We start from the raw sequence: 27,111 nt of genomic DNA, 5'->3' as shown, positions 1-27,111 counted from the left end.
TATATTAACTTATTAGCCAAGTAATTTCAATTTAATTAGTACAAAAGTATATCAAACTCATATAGAAATTAAATTATTTAAATTTTTCTGTATAAAATTGTATAAACTTATGCATAAACATAAAATCAATGGAATTTTAATTAAATTTTAGATTTTATTAACGTATAAAAATTAAATAATATAATATTATAATTTCTTTCATGTTTTCATATACTATAATATATATAGGATTAGTGACAATGAATATTAGTTGAATTTATGGTTTATTTTAAGGTAAATATGAGATACTAAATCAACACTACTTTTTCGTTTATATAAAATTACTTTTAAGATAACAAAATTTATATATTTTTTTTGTTTTTAAGGAAAGTAATTGTAAATAAAAGTTAAACAATGTAATTAAAAAACAAAAAAATAGAATAAATTATTTACTCGAGAGTTAGAGGAATACATCAAAATGATTATTAGAAAAAAAAAACTAAAAAGACTATTTATCAAACTAACTCAATCAATGTAAATTGTTATAACTGACAAATTATAGATGAAAAAACCCGCACGTTGTGCGGGTATTAGCCTAGTTTATTTAATAATTTGACGAAACTCTTCGTACCTGTAAATTAAAATCCGTTGGTTGAGATTTGAATTTAGATAAATTATACATATGATCTCGTTGGCCAAAAAAAAAACAAAAGGATCAAAAAGAGCAGTCATTTTCCCTTACGCCAAAACATCACTATATATAATTGGAACCAAATAATCTCAAAATAAAATAAAATTTACAAGCTAAACGAATGGCTAAGCAACATGTTACTGCAAAGCAAGTTTTCAGAAATAAAAAAAATATATTACCTGATACTAATTGAGTTCTCGAAATACATAACTCGGTTATATATGAAAAAGAAAAATCATTTAAATTTTTTGAAAATCCATTCGAACTGAGGGTCTTTTGTATAAAAAAGAAATATTATAGAAATGGTTTCATCTTTAATTTCGAGGGCTTTTATGATAACAAAACAACTGTAGGTATGAATTTATAAACTTCTTGAATTTTAGACACTTAAACCGAAATATTATTTTTTATTGTTAACGAAAAGTCAAAAACATAAATTTAAAGCTCAGATATCAACTTCGAAGGTACTCCATAATATTAACAAACGTTACGCTGATTCGCCAACGTCTTTCAGAAAGTTGCTTACAAGCCTTCTTCTTCGATTATATATTTCTCTAAGCTTTTCTTAATAATGTTATTTTATACGTTTTTCACATTTATTTTGTCATTTCTAAAGCTAAAAAATTCTTATTTTTATATTCTGAGAGATTCACCAACCTTTTGTTTGCATGATGGGATGGCTCTATATAAGCATTTGTAACCAGCTACGATTTCTTCACTACAATTTGTATAACCAAAAGGAATAGAACATTAAGTACAAATCAAATCTCATCATTGCATCAAACCGGAAAATTGAACCGGAGATGAAGATGGCTTTTCTCTTTCTATTCTTTTATCTTCTTGCGTTTCTTGGCGATTCTCCGGTGGATGCGGCGGTGAAGAAGTACCAATTCGATGTAGGTGTTCGATAAATCGGAATACAAATTATACTGGTTTAACTAAACCGAGATACGTGTTTTTTTTGTATTAACCGTTTGGAATTTGGAACAGGTTCAAGTGAAGAACATAAGCCGGATATGCAATGCTAAACCAATTGTCACGGTTAACGGAATGTTCCCTGGACCGACGGTTTACGCAAGAGAAGGTGATCGAGTCATCATCAACGTAACCAACCATGTACAATACAACATGTCCATCCATTGGTAAAGCATCCCTTTCCTACGACTCAAACCGGCGTTACCGGTTTAGTATCTCTTTGTGAATCAAAATTTAACGGTTTGTTTTATAGGCATGGGCTTAAACAGTACCGGAACGGTTGGGCGGATGGTCCAGCATACATAACTCAGTGTCCGATCCAAACCGGACAGAGTTACCTTTATGATTTCAATGTGACCGGACAACGAGGGACCCTTTGGTGGCACGCACACATCCTCTGGCTACGAGCCACCGTCTACGGAGCTATTGTCATCTTGCCTGAACCGGGAAAACCGTATCCGTTCCCACAACCATACCAAGAATCTAACATAATCCTCGGTTAGTGAATAAAACCAAACCGGTCGGTTCAGTCCCATCCTTTGATTTTTCTTTTTTCTCATTGCCCTTTTTGATACTGGACTGTAGGAGAATGGTGGAACAAAGACGTTGAGACTGCGGTTAACCAAGCCAACCAATTGGGTGCACCGCCTCCAATGTCGGATGCTCATACCATTAACGGAAAACCTGGACCGCTGTTTCCGTGTTCCGAGAAACGTAAAAGTTCTAAACCGTTTTAAACCGTTTGTTATCGGATTGGATCTCGGATATCATTAATCTTTTACCGTATATTTTTTCAGACACGTTTGTTATAGAGGCCGAAGCGGGTAAAACATACCTTCTAAGGATTATCAACGCAGCATTAAACGACGAGCTATTCTTCGGGATTGCGGGACACAACATGACCGTGGTGGAAATCGATGCGGTCTACACTAAACCGTTCACAACCAAAGCCATTTTAATCGGACCAGGTCAAACCACTAATGTTCTAGTCAAAACCGACCGCTCACCAAACCGCTACTACATGGCAGCTAGTCCGTTCATGGACGCTCCAGTATCCGTAGACAACAAAACTGTAACCGCGATTCTTCAATACAAAGGCGTACCAAACACGGTCTTACCAATCTTACCAAAGCTTCCTTTGCCTAACGACACATCATTTGCTTTGGACTATAACGGAAAGCTCAAGAGCCTCAACACACCAAATTTTCCGGCTCTTGTTCCATTAAAAGTCGACCGGCGACTGTTCTACACTATCGGGCTAGGCATTAACGCTTGCCCGACTTGTGTGAACGGGACAAATCTTGCAGCTTCTATAAACAATATCACATTCGTTATGCCCAAAACCGCGCTCTTGAAAGCACATTACTCCAACATCTCGGGTGTTTTCAGGACTGATTTCCCAGACAGACCCCCCAAAGCGTTTAACTACACAGGTGTGCCGCTCACGGCTAACCTCGGAACATCTACGGGGACAAGACTTAGCCGAGTTAAGTTCAATACTACAATTGAGCTCGTCTTGCAAGACACCAATCTCCTAACCGTTGAGTCACACCCTTTCCATCTTCATGGCTACAACTTCTTTGTAGTTGGAACCGGTGTTGGAAACTTTGATCCCAAGAAAGATCCGGCTAAGTTCAACCTCATTGACCCGCCTGAGAGAAACACCGTTGGAGTACCCACCGGTGGTTGGGCTGCCATCAGATTCAGGGCTGATAATCCAGGTATAAATCAATCTCTCAGTGCACATATATGAGGATGATGATCATAATATGATAAGTAGATCAAGTGATCAATGCATGTGTTGTTGCAGGTGTTTGGTTTATGCACTGTCACTTGGAAGTCCATACAATGTGGGGTTTGAAGATGGCTTTCGTCGTCGAGAACGGGAAAACACCTGAGCTTTCGGTTCTACCACCGCCTAAAGACTATCCGTCCTGTTAAGAATCTGAGATCGGAACACTACTCTGATTCTTCGTCCTATTTGTAAAGTTTCGCTGATGATATTCTTTATTGATTGTATTTCCCTTCTGTTGATTTGTGTCTGAGATTGTTTCCTGTGGGGCTGCACAACACAATACACCCCGAAATTGCATAAGAAATGAAATTAATGTTTTCCGACAAGAGCTCTTGTTTTATCTAAAAAGCATCAAAACTCTTAGCGAGATACTAAGAGAAAGATGAAAACTTTTGAAAACAGAGTAGCATCAAGAACCAGAAAAACAAAGCTAATCTAACCGAGAAGAGAATACTAGTAGTTCTGCCTTAAAACAGAGGATTTTGCTCAAATTGCTGGTGTTGCTTGATCCTTGGGCTTGCAGCATTCTGATTTCTTCTTGAAGTTAAGCTTCCTGGTAAAATTCTTCCAGCTTCTCTTCGTCCTCACCAGCTTATGCAGCTCTTGTTTCATGTTCATACACTCCTTTTCCAGCTCAGAAACCCGTTCTCTTACGTTCTCACCTCTGGGTTTAAAACCGCCATTAGCGCCATGTTGGTTATCGGGGTTGTCTAGATTCTCAGAGACAAAGAACCAGCCCGATACAGATGTCCTGAGCCTAAGCTGTTCGAAAAAGAGAACCTGAACAATCACCCGAAGAGGCAGCCTCTCGTTCTGAGCCGCGTGTGTGCTAGCTTCCAATGAGAGCTTCTGGCAATTCATGAGTCTACATATGTGCTCTCTCTCTGAATCCGTAATCCACGGATGCGCCTGCAAAATTTGCAATCCAACCTCAAAATCTTAATACATGGACTGGTTAAAATTAAAAACAGCATTTTTATTACCTTCAAGTACACGTCGATTGCGTGATAAACTCCATCATCTAGTGGCCTTGCATAGTCAGGGATTGCAGCAGCAATGGCTTCAAACTTCGCCAGCTTCAGGTTAACATCGGGTGCCACCTCAGCGAGATAACCGTCAACAAGAGTTGCCACTAACGTTGTTGGAGTTAGCAAATCAGCTCCATCCTTCCCCAAATGTCCTTCTTCGATGATGCAAGGAGAAGGGACGATGCCTGCTTGTTCGGTTGACGAAACAAACTGTTCGATCATTCTCAGAACGCATTCAACATCATAAAGCGTTTCAGAGTATCCCATGTTTGGTATAAGAAGATCAACTAGAGCAGCTTGGTCCAGTTGATTTCCAATTCGTCTCTCCAGATTCTCCCTCGAGGATTGGCTTGCGTGAAGCACCATTGCAGTTTGAAGAAGCCTGAGAAGAAACTTGGTCGGGTTTACACCTTTCTTGCTCGGAAGCAAGCCGACAATCTCTTCAAGACAAGATTTTTGGTCTTCTTCAGAAGGATTTGGTGTCTCAATCACTTGCTCATCCATGGTTACTTGTCTATTCATCAGAGGAACATGTTTCCTTGTATAGTACATAACCGCCATCGCGATGTTCTCGAGCTTCATGCCACGTGCTTCAATAGCGGTAATGAGTCTTTTGAAGAGAGGCAAGCTAAGAAAAGAAGCGTCATCAAACCACCAATCTTCACCGGTAGGTTGCAGCATCTTTCCAGACGCAGAGATTCCGTTCCACAAATGCGATTCATCTTCAGTGTTCTGCCCACTCGTTGCGTTCTTTCCTCCTCCCACGGGCCAATTGAAAAGGCTTGGATCAGCACACGCTTTGACAGCTAACGAATCAACACACCTAGAGATAATGTGAAGATCTTCAGCGTAATCAATCACTTCCTCACATGTCTGAAGAGCTTTGATCGAGTCAGTCCAGTTCCCAAACACCTCGTTGAGGAAAGTCTCAGTCATACCAACAAGATTCCCTTCTCCATAGTTATCAGTCATCTCAAGGTACTCAGCTGCACATCTAAGGCTAACAACATTGAAAGCAGTAAGCTCGATTTTCACACCATAGCAGAATTTGGTTACAAGCTCAAACGTTTTGCCGCCTCCCGGTATCTCATCTAAACTCAACACACAGCCTGATCCATCATCAGTTGAAGACTCTTCGATTAACTTCTCAAGAAGCCCACTTCTAGAGAGCAGCGGAAACTACACACAAATCAAGACAAACATTACACAGTTAGGAAACAACCTAGTTTAATCATCAAAGCTTTCACATTTATGCAATTACATAAAATCTAGTACTCAAAAAAAAGAAAGAGAAGATAGTAAAAGTTAACCTTGTGGAGATGAAACTTCATGTCTCCAACTTCAATGGTAACATCACTCACGAGTCCTGTGGTGCAAAGCCTGTAAGACAAGACGAGAGACATAAAACATCACACAAAACAGAACACTTGTCACAAACAAATCAGAGCTAAAATCCAAAAATTGATGATCTTTGAAACTTGCATCAATGACTAACGATTCTAGGAAGAACCCATCTCGATTTCAACAAAAAGACGAGAGCTTGAATACATATAAAAATCAAGAGAAATTAACGACATTGATGAAAATTCCATCTCAAAGACCCTATAAGTCGATTAGTCAAATTCAAGGAGGTAAAAGCAGAAGAAAGAGTACCAGGTTTGGCCTTCACGATGGAAAGCTTCGGATTTGGAGCCAAGTCTCATAAACGCCATTGTGGAAGAAAAACAATCTTTGAGTCCTTGAGTTGGAAACAGAGTAGTAACAACAGAGAAGAGAGAGAGAGAGTGTGAGATACAAGAATTGTCGGACAACAACGATCCTCATCATCTTATTTTAGCAAAGAGAACGAGTTCCGAGTCTGTAGCAGAAGAGTGAGGAGAAAATTAAGCTCTTGGACTTGTCAATTTTTCCGCCTCTTGAATACTTCAATCCTCATCTTCATCTTCTTACCCGGAAACCGGCATTTAATTTCGCGGGTTTATTCCGGTTCAACATTTTTCTGTTTGAGAGTTATTATATGGGCTTAACGCAGGCCTGAACTAAATTCAAGGCCCAACCATTTGTTCGAAACTATAATATACACCAAAGCATTATGTCCCAAACCAGAATAAAATAAGGGAATTAACAAAAAAAAAAAACACAAAGAAACCTCCTTCTGCTTATTCGACACAAAAAAAAGAAAAAAAAAAACCTAGTTCAGACCTAGATCCTAGCAGTCGCTTTATCCATGGACGAATTAGCCATCAAAGTAATCTTCTTCTTCTGCTTTAACCTCTGCGTCTCTCTACTAATGGTTTCTTTCTGCACAAGAAAGTAGAAAAATATATGAAATAGTAGAATTTCTGATTACATCTTTTGTATCTTAGGGTCTGAAATTGCTGGAATTGAACGATAATGGTGCAGACTCTCAAACTCCCCGGTAAATTGATTTACCTATATATTTTTTTGGGAAATTTTTGTTGTACGTACGTGTTGATCATCATATATAATATTAACTCCACCTGCAATCAAAATCAAATTGTTGCAGTAGCACTAGCACGACGATTTCCGTTGAATAATGATATGACACTTCGCTTCAGGAGTATCCTCTCAAACTCGTGTTGGAAAAACATTTCGCTTCATGCGGAAAGATCACAAATATTTATGTTCCCAAAGACTTTGAAAGGAAAATCCTCAAGAGGTTTGTTGGCTTCTTCCCTCCCAGCTCTCATGTTGAATTCTGCTAAGTACTAACTCCAAAAAAAATAAAAGACATGTCTTTGTATCGATGGTTTTACAGTGTTGCCTTCATGAGGATCGAGGGAGAAGATGTCGAAGAAAAGGCATTGCAACTTAGTGGAACTGACGTTGGAGGATGGACTGCTATCGTTAAGCCTAAACCCAAAGAAGAAAGTATTCATTGATGATCCTTGGTGTCCTGATGCTCCCGCGCGGCAACAGAAACACACACGTAAATTTTGATAATATTATCATTCTGCAATCAAATTATTATTATTTATTAGCATGTTCATTCTTGTATATCTATAAGATGTGTTCTAGCTTGTCATGTTAATTATAGCTCCGGCGCAGCTTACCTTTATGTTAATGGAGAAATATGTCTAGGCAAGGCGTTGAAACTAAGTGGACGTTACATGGGAGGAATGACTCTTGTAGTTGAACCTCTTGTGTTGCGACCCGAAAAAGTTAAAAACAGAAGGCCGCGCTACTGCACTACTACTGGCTATATGCCCCAAGTACATAAATTTGCGAAGAAGAAGAATAAGGCTCTCTCCAGAGCCGTGCCTTGGGTTGTATGGAACAGAAGCGGTGTTTAAAAAAATGGCCTTAATTGAAAAATTAACTGTGATACAATGCAACCTTTGTTTTCTTTTATTCGGATCAAAGAATTTATTTTCCGAAAAACTGCAACAAAAACAATGTTCCGTCTAGCATACTGATCAATTCGATATATATACCCTTTACCCATTCAACAATCCGAACTTTCTATCATCCGCTCGACCTGTCTCAGTGACTCACATAAGCGATAAAAACATTTCTTGTTTGCTAAGAACAGAATACAATAACTCCAGTTTGTTCTCCTTGGAAGGCTAATTCTCATCGAGAACTGATAGGTCTAGTGTCCGTCCAACATCTTCAGACTCCATGTATATTTTACAATGACTTGTTGTCTAAGTTATAAGAACAATGGTTAGAGACATAATCCTTTCGTGACATATCACGGGCTTGGAAGTTGTTGTATCCATCTGAATCTTTTAAGGAAATATAAGAGCATGATTATAGGCAGGATGTTAGGTAAATCTTAGAGAAATCTTAGGATAAAACTGATTAAATTTAATGTATATACTCCTTTAACACTAACAAACGTTCCTTAGCTAAGAAACATTTTTCCATCTAAGAGGCGGACAGGTGTCGAGAAAAAATTGGAGCGTGGTAAATGAAGAGAAAGGAAAAAAAAGGGCTTTTTTTTTTAAGTCTTTTTCGCGTTCTGTCTCTCTCTCTCGCGATTTCATCGAGAGAATGAAAACCAGAGACTCAAATCGGAGGTATCGCCTTTACATATGCTAGATCGTCTTTGGAGGTATCGAGAGATTGAACCTAGATCGTCTTTGGAGGTATCGAGAAATCAAGTTTAAAACATTTGTGGTTTATGTTATTTATGTTATAAATTGTATCTCATATATGTTTTAATTTTTTTTTTAATTTGCAACAATTAATAAATTTTCTATAATTATAAATTGTATTTTTATATTAATATTTTTTTCTAAGAACCACATGTTAAGAACCTACCATTAATCACACAAAAATCTTAACTCAAAAATACTATCTTTTAACAATCACTTTTACAAATAAATTACTTAAATATTGCTAAAAGCAATTTCTAAGAACCCACCTATAATCATGCTCTAAGCATTAACTCTTGATTAGAGAGATAGTGCATGGTCTTTGCCTCTTTGGGCTAGAGCAAGTCAACACGTACGGCCTTTCAGAAATTTCAGTCTAATACGGCAACAACAAATTATTTTTTATAGATGGCAAAAAAAAAAAAGAAAAAAAAAAACAAATTATCTTTTATTTTTTTATTTAATAAGTAAATAATAGTGTTTTTTTTGGTAAGAGAGTCTCCCCAAATTTATTAAAATAAAAAGAAAATCGGACTACACGGGAATGTTACGTAGTCTCGCAGACCCGATAGCATCTTCTAAAACAATTGAATTTAAAGCATCTAATCTAGAATTAAACAAATGAAACCCTAATGGTAAAGTAAACGCATAGTTTGCTAACCCGTCAGCAAGACGGCTAGCTTCCCTATACACGTGAGCAATACGGACTATCTAGTCCCTCAGATTTAGTTTGAAGATACAAACTCAGATTTTATCAAAAAATAATAGTGTTAAAACATTAGTTTGAAGATACAAACTCAGATTTTATCAAAAAATAAAAACAAGACAATAACTTAGATAATAAAAAAAAAACATATAGATCTTCTAATTATTTAATTTTCTTAAAATTAGGTCCTTTTTCCTACAATTAGGTTTAAAATTTTGGAATTAAACCAAAAAGCTTGTTCTCGAAGATACGTAAGTTTGTTAGATAAGTTTCCTTAATTTAATTAGTCAATGGTAGATACATTTTTTCTTTTCTTAATTAGAGTAGATTAGAATCTTTAATGCCAAATATTGATATGTTTAATTATGAAAATAAGAAGAGAAACTATCATAATCAACATAGAATTAAAATAGAAAAGATCAATATAGTAATTGTATCCTCCAAAGATGATGATTGCTTATTCTTATTGAGTTGGGTGAACCAAGACATAGTCTTAATGAAAAGAATAATTTTTTGTACTTTTTCCTTATTTAATTCTTATATATAATAGAAAGAAATTGTTTGAGGAGAAGGAAAATACAAAAAAGGATAATAGAAAAATGCCAGTGGAGCAAATGTCATCCATCCACCACCATAGGATGTTTCTAGTTGAGTCGGTCTTTAAAAAACGAACGGTAAAAAATATGACACGTATCATATGCTTCCTTCCTTTAATTTCGTGATGATAATCCTCAGCTGATATTTATTCTAATTACTTTAAAAGACGGTTTTGGCCTTTTGGTTTGCTGTATAAAACAAGACCTTGCGAAAGATCTTAATTCATCCCCTTCGTCTTTCTCTGACTCTCTTTCTCTGACTCTTCAATCTCTCACAAACCCTAAATCGCTCAGCATAATCTTTAACGATTCTCTCTTTCAAGGTATATGTTTCTTCTGATTCGTTTCTTCTGGGTTTTGGCGTCTGATCTTTGGATTTGGTTTTCTTTTTTGATCTTCGATTTTGGATTTTTGGGTGATTGGATTTTTCAATAATTTGATTTTCGAAAATTACCTGCTCGTTTCTTCAATCCCAGCTTCTTTATTTTATGTCGATTACTAAGAATCTCTATTAGTTGCTCGTCAGATTTGCATGTTGTTGAAATATTCCATCTTTCTTGCGTTTTCTCTTATGAAGCATATCGTTTAGATCTGTTCAATTTCTTGCTTGGTTTTGAAATTCTCTTAAGGAAATTAGGGTTTTCTATAACGATCTATTCAATTTTGTGTTTTCTTTGTCGATTCTCTTTGATTTTGGGTTCTTGTGTTTAAATCCGTTTTCTCTTTGGTATATGTTCCCTGATCGATTTTTACGTGTTCTCTTTTTTAATTTCAGATGCAAATCTTTGTGAAAACACTCACTGGCAAGACCATCACTCTCGAGGTTGAGAGCTCTGACACCATCGACAATGTTAAGGCAAAGATTCAGGACAAGGAAGGCATTCCTCCGGACCAGCAGAGATTAATCTTCGCCGGTAAACAGCTAGAAGATGGTCGTACCTTGACCGATTACAATATCCAGAAAGAATCAACCCTCCACTTGGTTCTTCGTTTAAGAGGTGGTATGCAGATCTTTGTCAAGACTCTGACTGGCAAGACCATTACTTTGGAAGTTGAGAGCTCTGACACTATTGACAACGTCAAAGCAAAGATTCAGGACAAAGAAGGAATCCCTCCGGACCAGCAGAGGCTTATCTTTGCCGGTAAGCAGCTTGAGGATGGAAGAACTCTTGCTGACTACAACATCCAGAAGGAGTCGACACTTCACCTTGTCCTTCGTCTTCGTGGTGGTATGCAGATCTTTGTGAAGACCCTCACTGGTAAAACAATTACCCTCGAGGTTGAGAGTTCAGACACCATTGATAATGTCAAAGCCAAGATCCAGGACAAGGAAGGAATTCCTCCGGACCAACAGAGGCTTATCTTTGCCGGTAAGCAGCTTGAGGACGGAAGAACTCTTGCTGACTACAACATCCAGAAAGAGTCTACTCTCCATTTGGTGCTTCGTCTCAGAGGTGGTATGCAGATCTTTGTGAAGACCCTAACCGGCAAGACCATAACTTTGGAGGTGGAGAGCTCAGACACAATTGATAATGTCAAGGCTAAGATTCAGGACAAGGAAGGGATCCCACCAGACCAACAGAGGCTCATCTTCGCTGGTAAACAGCTTGAGGATGGTCGGACTTTAGCTGATTACAACATTCAGAAGGAATCTACCCTTCACCTTGTGTTGCGTCTGCGTGGTGGTATGCAGATCTTTGTGAAGACATTGACAGGCAAGACTATTACCCTGGAGGTTGAGAGCTCAGACACAATTGATAACGTCAAGGCTAAGATTCAGGACAAGGAAGGGATCCCTCCGGATCAGCAGAGACTCATCTTCGCTGGAAAACAGCTTGAGGATGGTCGGACTCTTGCAGATTACAACATCCAGAAGGAGTCCACTCTTCACTTGGTTCTCCGTCTTCGTGGTGGAAGCTTCTAAGCTTTTGTGATCTGATCAAAAGTGGCGGTTCTCTGTGTCATGCACTTGGGAGGTGATGATGTGATGTTCTTCACCTGGTTTGGTTCTGTTTCCATCTGCGGGAAAAACTTGTCCCTTTAGTTGTTTTAAGTTTCATCGTCTGCTTTTCTTGTATGTTCTTATGAACTTTTGGTTGGGCTCGTAACGGGCCTTTGTCTTTCAACTTTCAATAATAATCCAAGTGCATTTTAAACATTGATTTTTGCTCTTTACATATGACGAGTTTGATGTGAGATCATAATACAACTTATTTTTTTCTTTACCAGTGTGGAACAAAGAGATTAAGGTGTTGTTATTGACTTAACGATTAATCTAGAATTTCGTCGACAAAAAAAAAAAAAAAAACTAAATATCAAAGTTGAAGTTATTTCGTAACATATTATTTTTTCCAACAAAGTTAATGATTTTAATATACTAAAAATAATGAATTTAAGCAGAGAAAAAGATATTTAAAATGAAAATAAAATGCAATATTTCTAATAGACTGATAATTCTAAGAAAAAAGGACGTATTCTTTTTTTTTTTGTCATCTAAATTTTATTAAGAAACTAAAGTAGGATACAAGTTGAAATACATATGCCGGCAGACGAACAGAATGTCTCCAGAAACTTAGTCCAAAAGAGGGAAACAAAGCCCCAACAGAACGGGGAAGCTAATTTAGACCAACCATTTAAGCAAACGATAGAGACAAATATGTAAAGAGGAGGAACTGCGAAGGAAAATATGAAATCCAAGCACTATTTGAACAAAGGAACCAGAGCGTCTCACCTAGCTTCCCAAAGAACCTGTTAACGTCGGAAGCACCAATAAGATCGGAAGACCTCACACCGAAGTCAAACTTGTAGCAAACCGACAGGGAGGAAAGCAAGAACCCACCAAGACCAGAGACACAAATACAACTACCATCACACCTCACCAGCCAGACGTAGAGAGCAAAACACACTAGGAACAAGGCATATACCTTGAAGATCGACCGGAGATAAACCAATTAAGAAAAACAGCTCTTGCACGCGGACACTCGTCGAACCAGCTTCAGCCACCTACGGACAAAAAACTGACGACGTCCTCGCAAGAGAAGAGCTAGAGAACGATTCCACTGCTTTGCCCATAACCTATATCCAAGGAAAACAGGCTAGTAGGTGGCTCGGCAGCAAAATTCCATCAGATTGGTCAACACCAAAAACGAACCAGCCCAAATCACTACCACGACCAAGCAAGAGGACACAATAGAAAGGTAGAGCACAGATCCACAAATAAACCCCACAACTAACTGAGCCACCTCCAACGAAATAAGTCTCACAAACAACAACAAAACCTAAAGTAGTCCAATGGGCCAACGAGACTAAGTCACATGAGTTCAGATCCGAATAGGGAGGGGAAGGAGACCATACCGTCGAGGATGTCCATCAACAACCACCGTAGCAAAGGATCCCATAGATCCATAAATAAACGCAGAGACATCACCACCTCTCCGATAAACTCCAGATCCATCAATTAAAAGTAACCCCGACCAAGACGTTGCAGATCTGAAATCGAAAGGCTTCAGAAACTCGTCGAACCACCACCTAACCTCAGCCAAAAGAGAACATAAACTAGAGACGAAAGCTAAGAAAGATGGACCGACGCCGGTGCTTTGAAAGCCACCACGCGCCGGTCAAAGCTTGAACGGAAGTGATGCCACCAAAGCGAAAAGGAGAGAGCGGCGGCTGAAAAAAAAAAAAAAAAAAAAAAAAAAAAAAAAAAAAAGGACGTATTCATTCTACATAATAAGATGAAGAAGCAGTAAAAAGAAAAGAACTAGACAAAAAAAAATATAAGGAACTTAAAGAAAATACTTAAAACAGATGTATATGTTTATACATATTAGACTTTTTTGGTCACTACTACGTAACTCAATACTATTTTGTCACGTTAATCTACATTGGGATTTTTGCATAAATTCTTTTGGATCTAGATTTGACCCGGTTTTAATCTATTCGGATCTTGGATAAGCAATTTTAGGGATGTTGTCTTAATTTCAAACTGATAAATGAAGCCATGTTGTCTTTAATTCATCTACTTATTCTTATACTATTTCCATATTAATCATCTCCGGATACTTAGCATTTACCATACCTAATTGATTAACTCCATTTTTACGAAAATCAAAACAAATAACTTCTCACATTCCTTAAGTGTATATTGTTCCTTTATTTTCGCCAATGCAATCTGCAACAAAGTTATTTTTTGTATCTGTCAATTTAAATTCCTTCCAAATATGTGTTTCCCTCTACTAAACTATTATTTCGCATATTCGTTAAGACTACAATTAATTCTTTTTATTAACCATATTCGTTAAGACTACAATTAATTCTTTTATTAACCATATTCGTTAATTTCCTTAACTTCTTATCACACCTCCATATATATTCTCTTCTTTAATTGAATCCACAATTTCCGCCACATTCAATTCGTTTATATTCAATTCTGTCTCAACGATGAGATTTTGTAAACTAACCATATTTGTTTATCTCATTGTATCCTATTTATATGTTATTTGTTATTTCCTGCCAAAAATAATATATTTAAAATGAAATTAATTACTTTTTAAATATCAACTAAAAGATTTAGGAAATAACAATCATTCTCTCAAATATCTCCATTAATTGTCGTTGAATACTTTCTATAATTTACAATCCCTTACAAATCAATTTAATTACTACCAACAAATCTTTTTGGATATTTCAAATCAACAAGATCTCTAACAATACAATTTCATAAACAAACTAATGATGCATTGTTTAAAAATCTATACGTTTTCTTTCCAAAAGCAAGATTCCAGTATATATTCTTGCAACTAATCACTCATCATATCTCTAATATCTCTACAAAATCGATATAAGATAAAAAAAAATTATGACTCATAAATTACCATATTCTTGGCATATTCCATATTACTGTAGATTTGAAAGATTTTATCCTTAATTAGTTGCTATTTAGGATTTTTGTTTTGCGTGATAAGCTACGGATATCGACCTAATGTTGAGCCTATAAATAATCTACACCTAAACGCTAATAAACATCACCAAACACCAAAAACCACAGCTTACTTTTAAACCATTATACTCACCTTTGTTTTCTTTGATGTTTCTGCATTCTTAGTAATTTCATATAGGACCAAACTTGGGACTTGAATGGTGGCATTGACGTTGTAGCCACGGAGGAGTAAAAGCTTGACATTCAAGACACTATGTAACCGGAAGCTCTGGTAACGCAGGCCACCTTTTCTCCATCGGGCATCTCTCTTCACTTTATCTAATTAGTAGAATTAGTGTGGCTGGTGGGATTCACTATTAAAATGATAAACAAATGCCATAGTTATAGTTTCATATATTTTTAGTTTGATAATCTAATTTTAAATTTGCATTCAAAGATGTGTAAATGTAATTACGCAAAGAAATTGGAAATTTTAGAACTTTGAAATCAAAATTACCTTTGCCTAACTTTGCTTTTAGTACCTCGATTCCCACTTTCATCATCTATGTGGGATTCTTCTTCTATTCCCTAATTAAGGACGAAAGATTCGATTTCATAAGCATGAACAATTATTAGCAAATACTAATCGATTAAAGATTCTTTGGAAATCAAAACCAAAGCATGCTTATGAAATCGAAGAAGGAAATTAATACCTGAAGAACAAAAGATCTATATTAAATGAGCGTCCCATATCATATGTAGCTATTCATCACGGTCGTGCTTGCCAGTTCTGGAAAGATCTTTGGACACCCTTTGTACCTCTCATCAACTTCAATGGAGCACTTTGATGGATCGCTTGGTCCTACTACTGATCCATTGTGTATAATTTTACAATCGAAACAAAAATCGAAAAAGAGAATAAAAATGGTCATGGTTCTCTTGACTGCATCAAGCATCATGGTCACGACTCTCTTCTTCTCACTTCTTTTTTGCCTCGACGGTACCGCTTCTACCTACGGCAATTAGTTGGGCCATTTTGAGCTACTACTTTGCTTGGGTTGGGCTATTTATACATCACACTTATTTCCTCTATTTATCAGTCTAATAATACTTCAAAATTTTATAATTGAGAAAATTGTAATACCATGTTATATTATTTATGATACAAAATGCATAAATATAATTTTGTTTGTGTTCTACTACGGGTTAAATCCTAGAGAATGCCATTACTACAATTTTTTATCTATTAGTTAATATAAAAAAAACTTTATCTATATAAAAATATATATTTTATCTATATTCACATTAACTAATAATACAAAATATGAATACATATTCAATATTGTTAATTTTCTTTTTATTTTAAATTATAATTTTAAGAATTTTATAAACTTTCAAATAAAATAAATATTTGAGTTTTAAGGAAATTCTAAGAAATTTAAACATTATAAATATTTACAAAAGATATTAATACGGAACGGTATATTACGGGTGAAATCCTAAATATAACAATCAAAAGACTATTTGAATTTTGGGTCGATATTATTTTATTAGAAAATGACAAAATGATGTAGATTTCACGGGACATGTTTATATGGTCGGACGAGGTTGGGTCGATATTAATACAGTATGATATACTACAGGTAAAATCCTAGAATTGACAATCAAAATATAACTATACAATCTTAATTCTTAAACACTAAACAAAACTAAACAAACAATATTAGCAAAACGAATAAAAATTTTAATTTTAATTTTTTAGTTATAACATATCGTCGGTGTACCATACATTTAAATCAAACAAAATAATAATATATATCTATAGATCATCTTAAAAAATTTTAATTTTATTATTTAGTAAAATTATAAGCCCGCGGTGTACCGCGGGTTAATATCTAGTATTTAACATAACTCAATACTATTTTTGTGAATATGGCAACACCAACAGTCCAAAACAATTGTCTCTCTTTGTACCAAACTAAGGGCGCCGCTTGTTTGCCACTTGACTGCATCTTTGTGTGCAATAGTGTGATTGCCACATCTCCACATTCAACATAATCCCATACGATTTTGATGGCTCATGTTTTTTTGTTTAATGCTTACCAAACTACATTGCTTTCCCAACTCTTGAATTGTCTTCTTTGCGTTACTGCATATGTTTTGAGTTTATCTTTTATATGTCAAACCTTTGTTTTAGAACCAAAAAAACTCAGTAACGAACTTTGATCACACAATTTTGTGTTTGCATATGCAACTTTTAGTGAGTTTTTGATTGAAAGCTTGAAAAGAAAATGCGTATTGGAAAAGAGAATCTTGCAAAATTTCAACAAACAAAAAGAAGTCTTATATATGATTGGTGGAGAAAGAAAATGATTCCAAATCTTGAACGGTTGTTGCAAAAGCATAGCAGAAAGTGGGAGACAACAGAAATAGAAATGACTATAACTTCATCGATGTGTCATTATACGTTTTTTCTAGCAAATATTAAGAAAGTAAATATCACATCAACTTTAAAATGTAATTAAGCTTTATCTTTGATTCTTGTGAAATGAAACACATCATATCGAGCTGAAGACTTTTATAACCTATCGTTTACAGCCAAACTATGGTTCAAATTACGGCTTTCAAAAGACGTGACACACTGACACTTGATATATGACTATTAAGGTTTTCAAACTTTGAAGAGATGTTTTGTGAAGAATTTAGTAAACTGTTGTAGTGACTAATCCGGTTTTTGTTAGTTAGTTGGTTTTTGGATTATTATTGATCGAAAATTAACATATCTGAACTAAAACTCAATCCAGCTTTGTTATCTACAAATTCTCTCTTCAACGAGTTCAATAGATATTTAGCAGTCGTTTATCTTCTTCATATTTTGTTTCCTTTTGTTTAATTGTGATATAGTAACAAACGAATAATATGAACAAAAACTTGGTTTTGTCCCGGTCACCTTCGTTCAATAATGAATATTTTTGTGTGTATATATTATATCGTTTAGTAAATGCTATAATATTACTTTCATGATTAACTTTTACTACTGACCACTTAGTATTTGACTATTAATTGCTTTTTATGACGTATTTCTTTGTGGATTTATGTAAAAATTTAAGGAAGCTAAGTAACCACACAACAACCAAAATTCAACATATTTGAAAGAAAACAATATAAAATTTTATTTATCAAATCCAAAAAAAGAAAAAGAAAAATAGTCGATGATCAAAAACTCCAAACCAAAAAAAAAAAGACAAGAAAGAAATATTTTTTAAAAAAAAAAAAAGAAAGAGAGAAAAAAAGTCAAAAGGATATGGGAAAAATCCTCCTTCGGACCGAAACGATAACGATCCTCTAAACCCCCTAATTAAAAACACGAAGTCCTTCCTTAAGATCTAAGTAATTCATAGATTACCTATAGAGTTATAATTAATTACATACTTAATATATTATTAATCTTGAAACCCAATCTTCTCCCAAATAGCGTTCCTCAATCGCCTTAGATCTCTTCCTTTCGCCGTTCCACCGATTCCTTCATGCACCGTGAACGACGATCCTCTCCGCCGCGCTAAATACTCGTGCGGCGGAATGATCCGTCTTCCACCGTCGTTGATGTCGTCATCTTCCTCGTCATCATCATCACTGTCATCGTCAGGTATCGCATGACCTCTATACTCACTCTTCAAGATCTTAGACCAGTCGGGGATATTAACCGGAAGCGAACCGGTCTTTGTGATTTCCCGGTTTCCAGAACCGACGGAATCTCCGGTTTTCGCCGGTTTTCTCCTTAATCGAGAGATAGATATCGATCTCTTAGCGTCGAATGAATTCGGCAATTGATGATCGCCTAAGTTATGAATATCAGATTCGTCGAATTCAAAGACATTCTCATCGGACATCTCTGGTTCTGGTTCTGGATATATGTATTTAGGCTTGACAAAAAAAAGCTTCCTTGACGCCATTGATGAAAACAGAGCGTACGTAAAGAGAAGGAACAAAAAAAAAAGATGTAACTTTTATGAAAACTGAATTCTGGGTTTTGATCAGCTTGTCGAGAAATTCTGAAAGGGTTTTGTGAAATTTTGTGATTGAAGGAGAAATGTGTTGTGATCATCATTTTTATAGAGAAATGTGGTAAAGAGATAAGCTCTCATTGGGTTAAACTTATGTGAGTTATGACTTACACAGTAAACGACAAAAAGGACAAAGAAGATAAAAAAGAGAAAGAAAATAAATAAATAAGTTTATAAGGTGTGGCAAGTCTCACGTTCTTATCGTGAGCTCTCTTCCTTTGTTTCCTTCGTCCATTGTTTTTTAAATAGTAAAAACTTTATGAATTATGAGTTTGTGATCAAAATGATGATGTTAATGGAATTTTTACCTTCACCTTTAATTAAATTTAAGTTATCTTAAGATTTAATGTTGTTAGATAAGTATGAAATTTGTTGCTAATGTTTTTAAATTTATTAGTATTCAATTAAGGATTTTTGTTAATTTATATTTAAATTAAATTAAAAATCTAGAATACAAAACAAAAAAAAATTGATCTATTATCAAGTAAATGTACCAACTTAAGAATAAAATCATTAGTGGGGGTGATTAATCACATCAAAACATCAGAAATCGAATTAAACTGAAAAAAGCCATTGTCTTAAGTAAACTGAAACCAAACCGGAACTATTCAAACCGTCTGAACCCGTAACCCGAAGATTTACGAGAAAACCAAAACTCTCGTTTTGTCATTCTTTGCTCTGCGCCGTCTTCTCCAAAGCAAGATCAAAGCTTCTTCGCTCCCCAAAAGGTTCGTGTCGATGTTAAACCCTAGTTTCTCTCTTTAATTTGTTACATACTTCCCTCAGAATCATTCGAGTAAAGTCTTAGATTTGGGATTGAATCGTCCGTTGCATCGATTAGAAACCCTAATTTTAGGAATCTGTTGCTGATTTTGCTTAGTTTGTGATTTGGATCTGTAGAGAATAATGGCTACAGCTACGTATCCACCTCCTCCACCGTATTACAGACTCTACAAGGATTACTCAGAAAACCCTAATTCTGCTCCTGAACCTCCTCCTCCCATTGAAGGCACCTACGTTTGTTTCGGAGGCAACTATACTGTGAGAGATTCCTTCACATTTTCCCCTCTTTAAAATCTTCATCTTTATGGGTTTTAACAATTCTTTGGGTTAGTAGACAGAGGATGTTCTTCCAAGCTTAGAAGAACAAGGAGTGCCTCAACTTTATCCCAAAGATTCTAATGTTGGTATGTCATTTCTTCTAGCTTTGTGAATCATTCTCAAAATGCAATTGCTATTGGCTTTCTTGTGTATGGTTTTGTTCAGTCCCTTAATTGGAATCATGAGCTCATTTGCAAGTTATGTTCTTTGAAAGTGCCTCTTTGTTTCGTTGAAGAAAGTTTTTAAATATCTTTGTGTAGATTATAAGAAGGAACTCAGGTCACTGAATAGAGAACTACAGTTACATATATTGGAGCTTGCTGATGTTCTTGTTGATAGACCTTCTCAATATGCAAAGAGGATTGGTGAAATTTCTTCAATCTTCAAGAATTTGCATCACCTTCTCAATTCCTTGAGACCTCACCAAGTAAAGAAGATCTCATCTTCGTTTTAACTACAACATGGTTTCATCGGTTTTTGTTTTATTGTTTTTGATCTTATCTTATGTCCAGGCGAGAGCAACGCTTATTCACATTATGGAACTTCAAATTCAACGGAGGAAACAAGCTGTGGAGGACATTAAGAGGTTTGTATATGTTTTTTTAAGTTTTCCTTCTTAATGGTGTGCCAATATCAATCTATCATCTGTTTAAAGATTCTTCAGAAGCTTTTTGGTAGTTCTTATGGGTCCGTTTGATGTATTGGTTGTGTGCAGGAGAAGAGAAGAAGCACAGCGACTTCTTAAGGATGCTTACGTCACTTTAGACGGTCAATAGAGTTTTTTTTTTTGTGTGTAAATTAGCAAATAATAATCTCTCTGTTATTGACCAGCTTATTTAATTTGTTAACACTAAACCAAGGTTAATCTGGCAATGAACCAAGACTGAATACGCTGTATGAGGATTGTATTAGACCATAACTAACCGGTTATCTTTTGAAGGAAAAGAGAAAGAATAAACCGGTGATACTAATATTTCTATAACCGGAACTACATACATTTGATGTGAATGGATCTGTCAATATCTTAAATAAAGAAATTGATTTGACCAGTTGATGGACACTTGAAATCATTTCTTCCATTGTTTTAGAAACCCATAGAAATACAAATAAAAAAGTTTGCTCAAAATAAAAATCTGTTAACCATAGAAAATATCCAATTGAATTCGTTCCATAATCCAAAAACTTCAGTTATGTTTATTGCTTATTTTTTTATTTTTTTATAATAAATATAACAGTGTTGTGGTAGTGTGTATTGTTGAAAAGACATATTAGTGGGATTGTCCACAGAGGAACATGGCCCAAACTCTGTGCACACATTATTGGATTGTCCAAAGCTGAATGACACGTCGGATTATTATACCTCTTAATCAGTAAATAAAGTTGACACGTCAGATTACTTCACGTGGACTAATAGGGACATGACTTGTTTACTTAAATTATTCTACCCTCAAAATAGATACACTGTTAATAGCAATTGTGGGATTCATTTTTTGTTTCCACAATGACTCTTTTTTTTTTTTTTTTTTTTTTTTTTGACAGCCACAATGACTCATTTTCGTTATCAATATTTGTATTTTTGTCAACCATATATCAAGATAAAACAAAAACATAATGTTTTTTAAAAAATATGTATATATTTATTTTTGTGTTCAGCTGCTTAAATTATAGTAATACAAAAATAGAAATATAATTTAATTTAAATACACCTCTGATAATAAAAGGATAGGTGGGCCAATAATAGGTGAGAGATCACTTGTCAACATAAGTTGGCCCACTGGACCTCATCTCATTTTGAAATTACGGATGTTTCAGGCGTCAATATCTCGACACGTCACTCAGGTCCCCAAAAATTTCCATTCTCTTGATGTTGAAAAGACGAAAATGGACAAAAGACACCAGATATTTACGACGGTGGGTACATTGTTATGAAATAATGATAATTTATCAAATGCATGATGGACAAAATGAAAATGCAATAACCAACAAACAAAGTAGATGATATTATACAGAAAAAAGGAAAACATATTATAATTGGTAAATCTGTTGGACAATAATCTGAACATAACAAAACATGTGGGGGACTCGAATAAATTTTCTAGCTAGGGTCTTATATATAAGGACATTTACTTTTTGTTTTAATAAATATTTTGTATAGACGTTCATTGCCATTATTGTAAACAATAAACATAAATGACCAATGCATTACAGATATGATGATAGTAGGCTAATAGCTGTGAAATAGGTGAATATGTAATCCATAATAATATTTCTAGATTCATATATATAATTAGTTGTTTATAATACATATGTCAATTCTATAAAACACTTTTAAACATGATAGTATAGAAGATGTATCCATGCACGTAGACATTAATTGAGCTGAAATTGTGGATTTGTTATTGTATATGCACATATAATTGAGCTGATATATCACTTCAGCTTACTAAAACAAAGAAGTCATAAATAGTTTCGAGTCTTGTATGTGTTTTTTATTTCCTTTGTCACACTACGCATACTCCTTTTTTATTGTTTTAATTACAACTAAATTAATGAAGTTTGTGAAATTTTACCATAAAATAATTGTTAAAGAAAAGATCGTCTCTGTTGAACCAATTGCAATTTAAATAATAGAGTAGTGTGACCAATTGATTAATTATTTAGTTGATGACCTCTACATAATTGGAGCTTTGAGATACAAAACAAAACACAAGTACCAAGAAAAAAACAAATGATAATAATGCATGTAGCTATGTTAATAATCGAGCTTCTTAAATCTTCTTCTCATTAATACCTATATCCTCATTGCTCGCTTCAGCCATATGATCGTATCTTACTTGTTCTTTTTTTTTTTTTTTTTTTTTTGCCAAAGCGTAATCTTACTTGTTAGTTGCATATTTTATAATTTTTGGGATTTCTATTATTGTTGGAAAATGTCATATACATTTGTCAAATGATCTTTTTTTTTTTTTTTTTCACCACATTTGTCAAATGATCAGCTACGTATTGTATCTACTATCTATGTATATGTTCTTTAACAACAAAATCTATATATAATTTATTATTTATGTTCTAAAAATGGACTTAAAAGCCAACTAGTCCATCCATCTTTGGATATCAAGAAAATTATTTTGAAAAAATTGAACAAAAATCAGAAAACAAAACACATGACATGGTTGATTTAGTTTGTCGTTTACTAAACCGATTTCCATTTAATTCAGACTTTTAATTTCGTTATGTTAGAACAAATGATGATATCATCTTGTGTTTTTATAACAAATACAGAATAATAAGAAAATTAGCAATTGTCGACAAAAAAAAAAAAAAAAAAAGCAATTAACCGGTAGACCTATCTTGGACCACCCTATACAACTATACAAGCATATAGTAATTTCGGTAATCAAAAAATATATATAAGAAAATAACTTTTTCCGTTTGTAATATTTAGCTTTTTTTTTTTTTGTTAAATTTGTCATATTTAGCTAGTGATATCTAATCCTTATTCTCGATTGATGAAACATTATTCTGACATACATTAAAAAATTAGTGTGAGAATATTTTGTGAAAAATTTATGCGATGTGATAAGCTCACTTTTTTTAGGTGACATGTTCGATCATAAGATGCCAATAATTCCTTAAAAATAGATTAATCTTCTATGTACAATATCGAATCGTCTAGTGACAACATGGTTACCTACCTATTCAGTTATTATTTATATTTTTGTCATGCATTGCATTTGCATCTTATGTTATAATATCACGGGTTAAAAAAAAAAAGAGAGGGATAAAATCAATAAGTTAAGAAAACTAAAATAAGGGGGAAATTGCAAGAATAATGAAAGCAACCTTTTCAAATATCCTTATCTTATCCAATCCTTTTCAGGCCATTGACTAATTTTCTAATTATATAAAGAAAGCTAATGCATCTTATATTTATATCAATTGATAATTGATTGCTAATAGAGCTTTATAATGTTTGATTAAATTTGCATGTGGCATGTTTTCCACCGATTTAAGTCCAAAAAGAATAAGATGTTTTTTCTTTGTCATCACCAAAAAGTTGTCTAGTTCTTTCAATTTTTCAGCGTAGAAATTCGTCTTACTTACAATAATTACGTATATGTACCGTTTTTTTACCTTCTCAATTTTTGTTTTGTTTTCTAGGTACATTTTTTTTTTATCGAATTGCACCCAAAAGAAAAAAAAAAACCCAAAGAAATCAATAAAACAGCCGGAATGAGGAATCCATTAATTGACGAGAAGTGGCCACTGTGCATATGGTGATTTTTTATTTTTTTTTCCTCAATGCATACGGTGATTAAAATGCCTCTGGGCTTAGTTTCATAACTCTCATATACTAAGCATTTGATCTCATGCTCCCTATCAAATATTAAGATCTGGTGTTGAGAGCCCAATAAGAACTAAATTTATGAACGAGCCCATGATACTTTAACGTGGGCCTTATTAAATCTCTAGTCTGCTTCAAACGTTACCGTGTTAACAAGTTTTAACTGAGCCACGTGTTTTGGTGACCAAAAAAAAAAAACTGTGTCACGTGATAGAAACCCAAGATGAACACATCTTACTAATTTGTAGAGTAGTGTAATTTGTCCAAAGCATCATCTACATACACAATTGCTGAGAAACTTCAAACCCAAAGTGTGTGTGTTTGTCTGATAACAATGTCCCCAAAAAAAGATCTGGTATTTTGCAATATACGACGCATAAAGAAATATCTTAACTTGGCAACAACAACAAAAAATCTTAGCAACGATAGAGACTAGAAACTAACACACATTCGACACTTGTTGATAACGACAACAAAAGGTTCTAGAATATTCTTGTTGGTTCCATTATTATTAGCAAATAAGACCAAGTCAACAAACTAACTTCAACATTGTGGATCGTCCACTTGTCCGACTCTCACGTCTAACCTATCATTATTCCACATTTCTTCACACGTCAATCTCTCTATATATACGAGTAAAATAACACGTATCAAACTCAAAAAGTAATCATTTTGAATTACTTGTATACAAATCTCAAACAATATCGATAGAATCGAGAATGTGTTACTTTGACAACCGGTGCGATAAGAATCTGACGGTGGTGAAGGTGGATGTGGATGTGGCGTGGTGGATGGAGGCTGTTCCTCCACAGATAATATCTCCGGCGAAGCCATCGGTTTCTCCAATTCTTGAGACGATTTTAGAAGGCGGAGAGACCGAAGAAGACAATCACGAACAAGATAACGAAGACGTGTAAATTGTAATGATCGTTTTGTTTGTTACTCGGCCTTGGGTTTAAGATAGATTCTTGTTGTTATTTTTCTGTAACTGTATAAGATGAGATTTTGTATTGTATCTTTTGTACAATCAAATCTCTCTTTTTTATGAAAATTTCAGTCAACTTTCACATCTTGTACGCTTGGTGATCTGTTCCTATATGTTCATGAGTTGATGATAATTAAAGTCTAATCTTTATGATACTGAATCCGAGTCTTCTCATCAGTTTTCATATAACTTTTTGAGAAATTTTCTTAATAACCGGTCCACGATCTTCAAATAGTAAACCAAACTTAAACCTGAAACTAGAGTCTCACAGCTAATTCTGTTTGGTGAGATGAATTTCTCAACCACAAGAACCTAATTTAAATTAATTTTTAATACAGACACGTATCTGCAAACCAAGCAGTGTACGCGTACTAATTTTGTTTCAACTTTCGAGCATCACCTAAATGTGAAACATAAATATCACGTGCGATAAGTAATAAGCAGCGACGTATATAAAAGTATACATTAGGCCATACGCAGTGGGATAATTTTCCCTCGGATGTGACTAATAAAAAAAGCGAAAATATTGTAATAGTGAGTTTGGAGTCGCAAGTCGAGTGTTTTCTTACACCCAAGTGTAAGTGACAGCTGTCACAATTCGGTTGGTTCCAATTTTAATATCGAAAATTTGTTTTATTTTGTTGGGTAAAAATAAAAAAAATGGAGGCAACATCGAGTACTCACCGGAAAATGGATTGTTTGTTTTCATTTGAATTGTTTGTTTTCATGGAAATTGTTTCTTTATCAGGATGCTTTTTTGATTAAGTAATCTCTAACCTTATTTTATTATTAAACTAACACTCACACTCATACACCCACATGCACTACTGTGGGTGCTCTTATACTTCCTCTGTTCCTAGATATTTGATGTTCTACTCCCTCTGTTCCTAGATATTTGATGTTCTAGAGTTTTAGTTTGTTCCGCAAAGTTTGATTTTTTAAGTTTTTGTTTTATTTTTTATTGATTAAAATTAATATATCGTAAACTTCAAGACGTAATGATTAACTGTTTTCTAATACTTTTGGTTCAAAGTTATTAAAAAATATTTAGTATAAAAAAGTAATTGACAAATAATTAAACAATAATTATTTCTTAATATATGTAAAAACTCTAGAACATAAATCTTTTAGTTAATTACTACTCTCTCTATAAATATCACCAAAAAATAATATCACCAAAAAATAATTTCCACATAGGTCTTCTCAACACAGTCGAAAGCTGCCGAAGTCTAATTCGAAGAAAGAGTTTTGTTTTTTTTTTTTTTTTATCATGGCGAGGATGATCGGACCAGTCGAAACTGTACCGGCAATTCTTGTTTATCCGGTGAGGGTTTCAGCTTCGCCATCGCTGGGGACAATTTATGAGGAAGACGATGAGTAAAATTTCAACCAAGACAAGATCAAAACTCGAGAGTTCAAAATTTTGTTTTAAAAAAGAAAATCCATTTTAGTAAAACTTTCTTTCGAGTTACATATTGTTAGTGCTTTCCATTTCTTGGATGTTATCCAGTTTAAACTCCTTTTTATCGACGTTATGATCTCCTATATAAGATAAGATGTTCTTAATAATTTTTGATACCATGTCTAGTGCTACTGATTAGTCCGGACATTATTATACTGATCAATGATTTCTTTGTTTTATGTCCGGACTAATTGTCTATTTAAATTACTATATAATGCTCCACTAACAACAATTAATTATCATAGACGTAACATATAGTCGGTGCGAAATAACTTTCATAGTCTTCTAATATTGATTTCTCTCAGGACTTTTATAGTTTGTATATATGCGATACACACACTCTAC

The 27,111-nt window shown here is 34.5% G+C and overlaps 7 protein-coding genes and 2 long non-coding RNA genes across 9 annotated transcripts; 6 read left to right on the top strand and 3 right to left on the bottom strand.

Annotated features, from left to right (window-relative positions):
• Window positions 1-1,388: 1,388 nt before the first annotated feature.
• LOC9309153 (laccase-11) lies at window positions 1,389-3,766 on the top strand. Its single transcript, XM_002873039.2, has 6 exons — window positions 1,389-1,566; window positions 1,661-1,812; window positions 1,899-2,143; window positions 2,231-2,359; window positions 2,443-3,366; window positions 3,456-3,766. Exons 1-6 carry the CDS (start codon window positions 1,474-1,476, stop codon window positions 3,584-3,586), a joined length of 1,674 nt encoding a protein of 557 aa, XP_002873085.1. The 5' UTR covers window positions 1,389-1,473; the 3' UTR covers window positions 3,587-3,766.
• Window positions 3,733-6,501, bottom strand: LOC110227659 (BTB/POZ domain-containing protein At5g03250). The gene is made up of 4 exons (XM_021022716.1): window positions 6,122-6,501; window positions 5,779-5,848; window positions 4,424-5,647; window positions 3,733-4,349 (listed from the first exon to the last, which is right to left on the bottom strand). The coding sequence occupies exons 1-4, from the start codon at window positions 6,178-6,180 to the stop codon at window positions 3,927-3,929; spliced, it is 1,776 nt and encodes a 591-aa protein (XP_020878375.1). The 5' UTR covers window positions 6,181-6,501; the 3' UTR covers window positions 3,733-3,926.
• Window positions 6,502-6,734: 233 nt separating this feature from the next.
• Window positions 6,735-7,516, top strand: LOC9309152. Its single transcript, XR_002330935.1, has 3 exons — window positions 6,735-6,887; window positions 6,996-7,148; window positions 7,248-7,516. It is a non-coding gene; the product is annotated as an uncharacterized LOC9309152 (long non-coding RNA).
• A 2,584-nt stretch (window positions 7,517-10,100) lies between these two features.
• LOC9307090 (polyubiquitin 4) lies at window positions 10,101-12,051 on the top strand. The gene is made up of 2 exons (XM_021021179.1): window positions 10,101-10,214; window positions 10,667-12,051. Exon 2 carries the CDS (start codon window positions 10,667-10,669, stop codon window positions 11,813-11,815), a length of 1,149 nt encoding a protein of 382 aa, XP_020876838.1. The 5' UTR covers window positions 10,101-10,214; the 3' UTR covers window positions 11,816-12,051.
• Window positions 12,052-14,433: 2,382 nt separating this feature from the next.
• Window positions 14,434-15,789, bottom strand: LOC110227764. Its single transcript, XR_002331448.1, has 3 exons — window positions 15,523-15,789; window positions 15,327-15,397; window positions 14,434-15,183 (listed from the first exon to the last, which is right to left on the bottom strand). It is a non-coding gene; the product is annotated as an uncharacterized LOC110227764 (long non-coding RNA).
• A 2,286-nt stretch (window positions 15,790-18,075) lies between these two features.
• LOC9309151 lies at window positions 18,076-18,925 on the bottom strand. The gene has a single exon (XM_002870972.2). It carries the CDS (start codon window positions 18,760-18,762, stop codon window positions 18,253-18,255), a length of 510 nt encoding a protein of 169 aa, XP_002871018.1. The 5' UTR covers window positions 18,763-18,925; the 3' UTR covers window positions 18,076-18,252.
• Window positions 18,926-19,350: 425 nt separating this feature from the next.
• Window positions 19,351-20,956, top strand: LOC9309150 (mediator of RNA polymerase II transcription subunit 7a). The gene is made up of 6 exons (XM_002873036.2): window positions 19,351-19,601; window positions 19,774-19,914; window positions 19,991-20,060; window positions 20,235-20,401; window positions 20,487-20,560; window positions 20,690-20,956. Exons 2-6 carry the CDS (start codon window positions 19,780-19,782, stop codon window positions 20,748-20,750), a joined length of 507 nt encoding a protein of 168 aa, XP_002873082.1. The 5' UTR covers window positions 19,351-19,601; window positions 19,774-19,779; the 3' UTR covers window positions 20,751-20,956.
• Window positions 20,957-24,956: 4,000 nt separating this feature from the next.
• On the top strand, window positions 24,957-25,459 carry LOC9309149. Its single transcript, XM_002873035.2, has one exon. The coding sequence runs from the start codon at window positions 25,039-25,041 to the stop codon at window positions 25,234-25,236; it is 198 nt and encodes a 65-aa protein (XP_002873081.1). The 5' UTR covers window positions 24,957-25,038; the 3' UTR covers window positions 25,237-25,459.
• A 1,020-nt stretch (window positions 25,460-26,479) lies between these two features.
• On the top strand, window positions 26,480-26,809 carry LOC9309148. The gene has a single exon (XM_021021722.1). The coding sequence runs from the start codon at window positions 26,575-26,577 to the stop codon at window positions 26,683-26,685; it is 111 nt and encodes a 36-aa protein (XP_020877381.1). The 5' UTR covers window positions 26,480-26,574; the 3' UTR covers window positions 26,686-26,809.
• The last annotated feature ends 302 nt before the right edge of the window (window positions 26,810-27,111 follow it).

Source organism: Arabidopsis lyrata, assembly GCF_000004255.2.
Source record: "Arabidopsis lyrata subsp. lyrata unplaced genomic scaffold ARALYscaffold_6, whole genome shotgun sequence".
Taxonomy (NCBI): domain Eukaryota; kingdom Viridiplantae; phylum Streptophyta; class Magnoliopsida; order Brassicales; family Brassicaceae; genus Arabidopsis; species Arabidopsis lyrata.
Note: the sequence above shows the minus strand (reverse complement) of the source record. Positions and strands in the feature narration are given on the sequence as shown.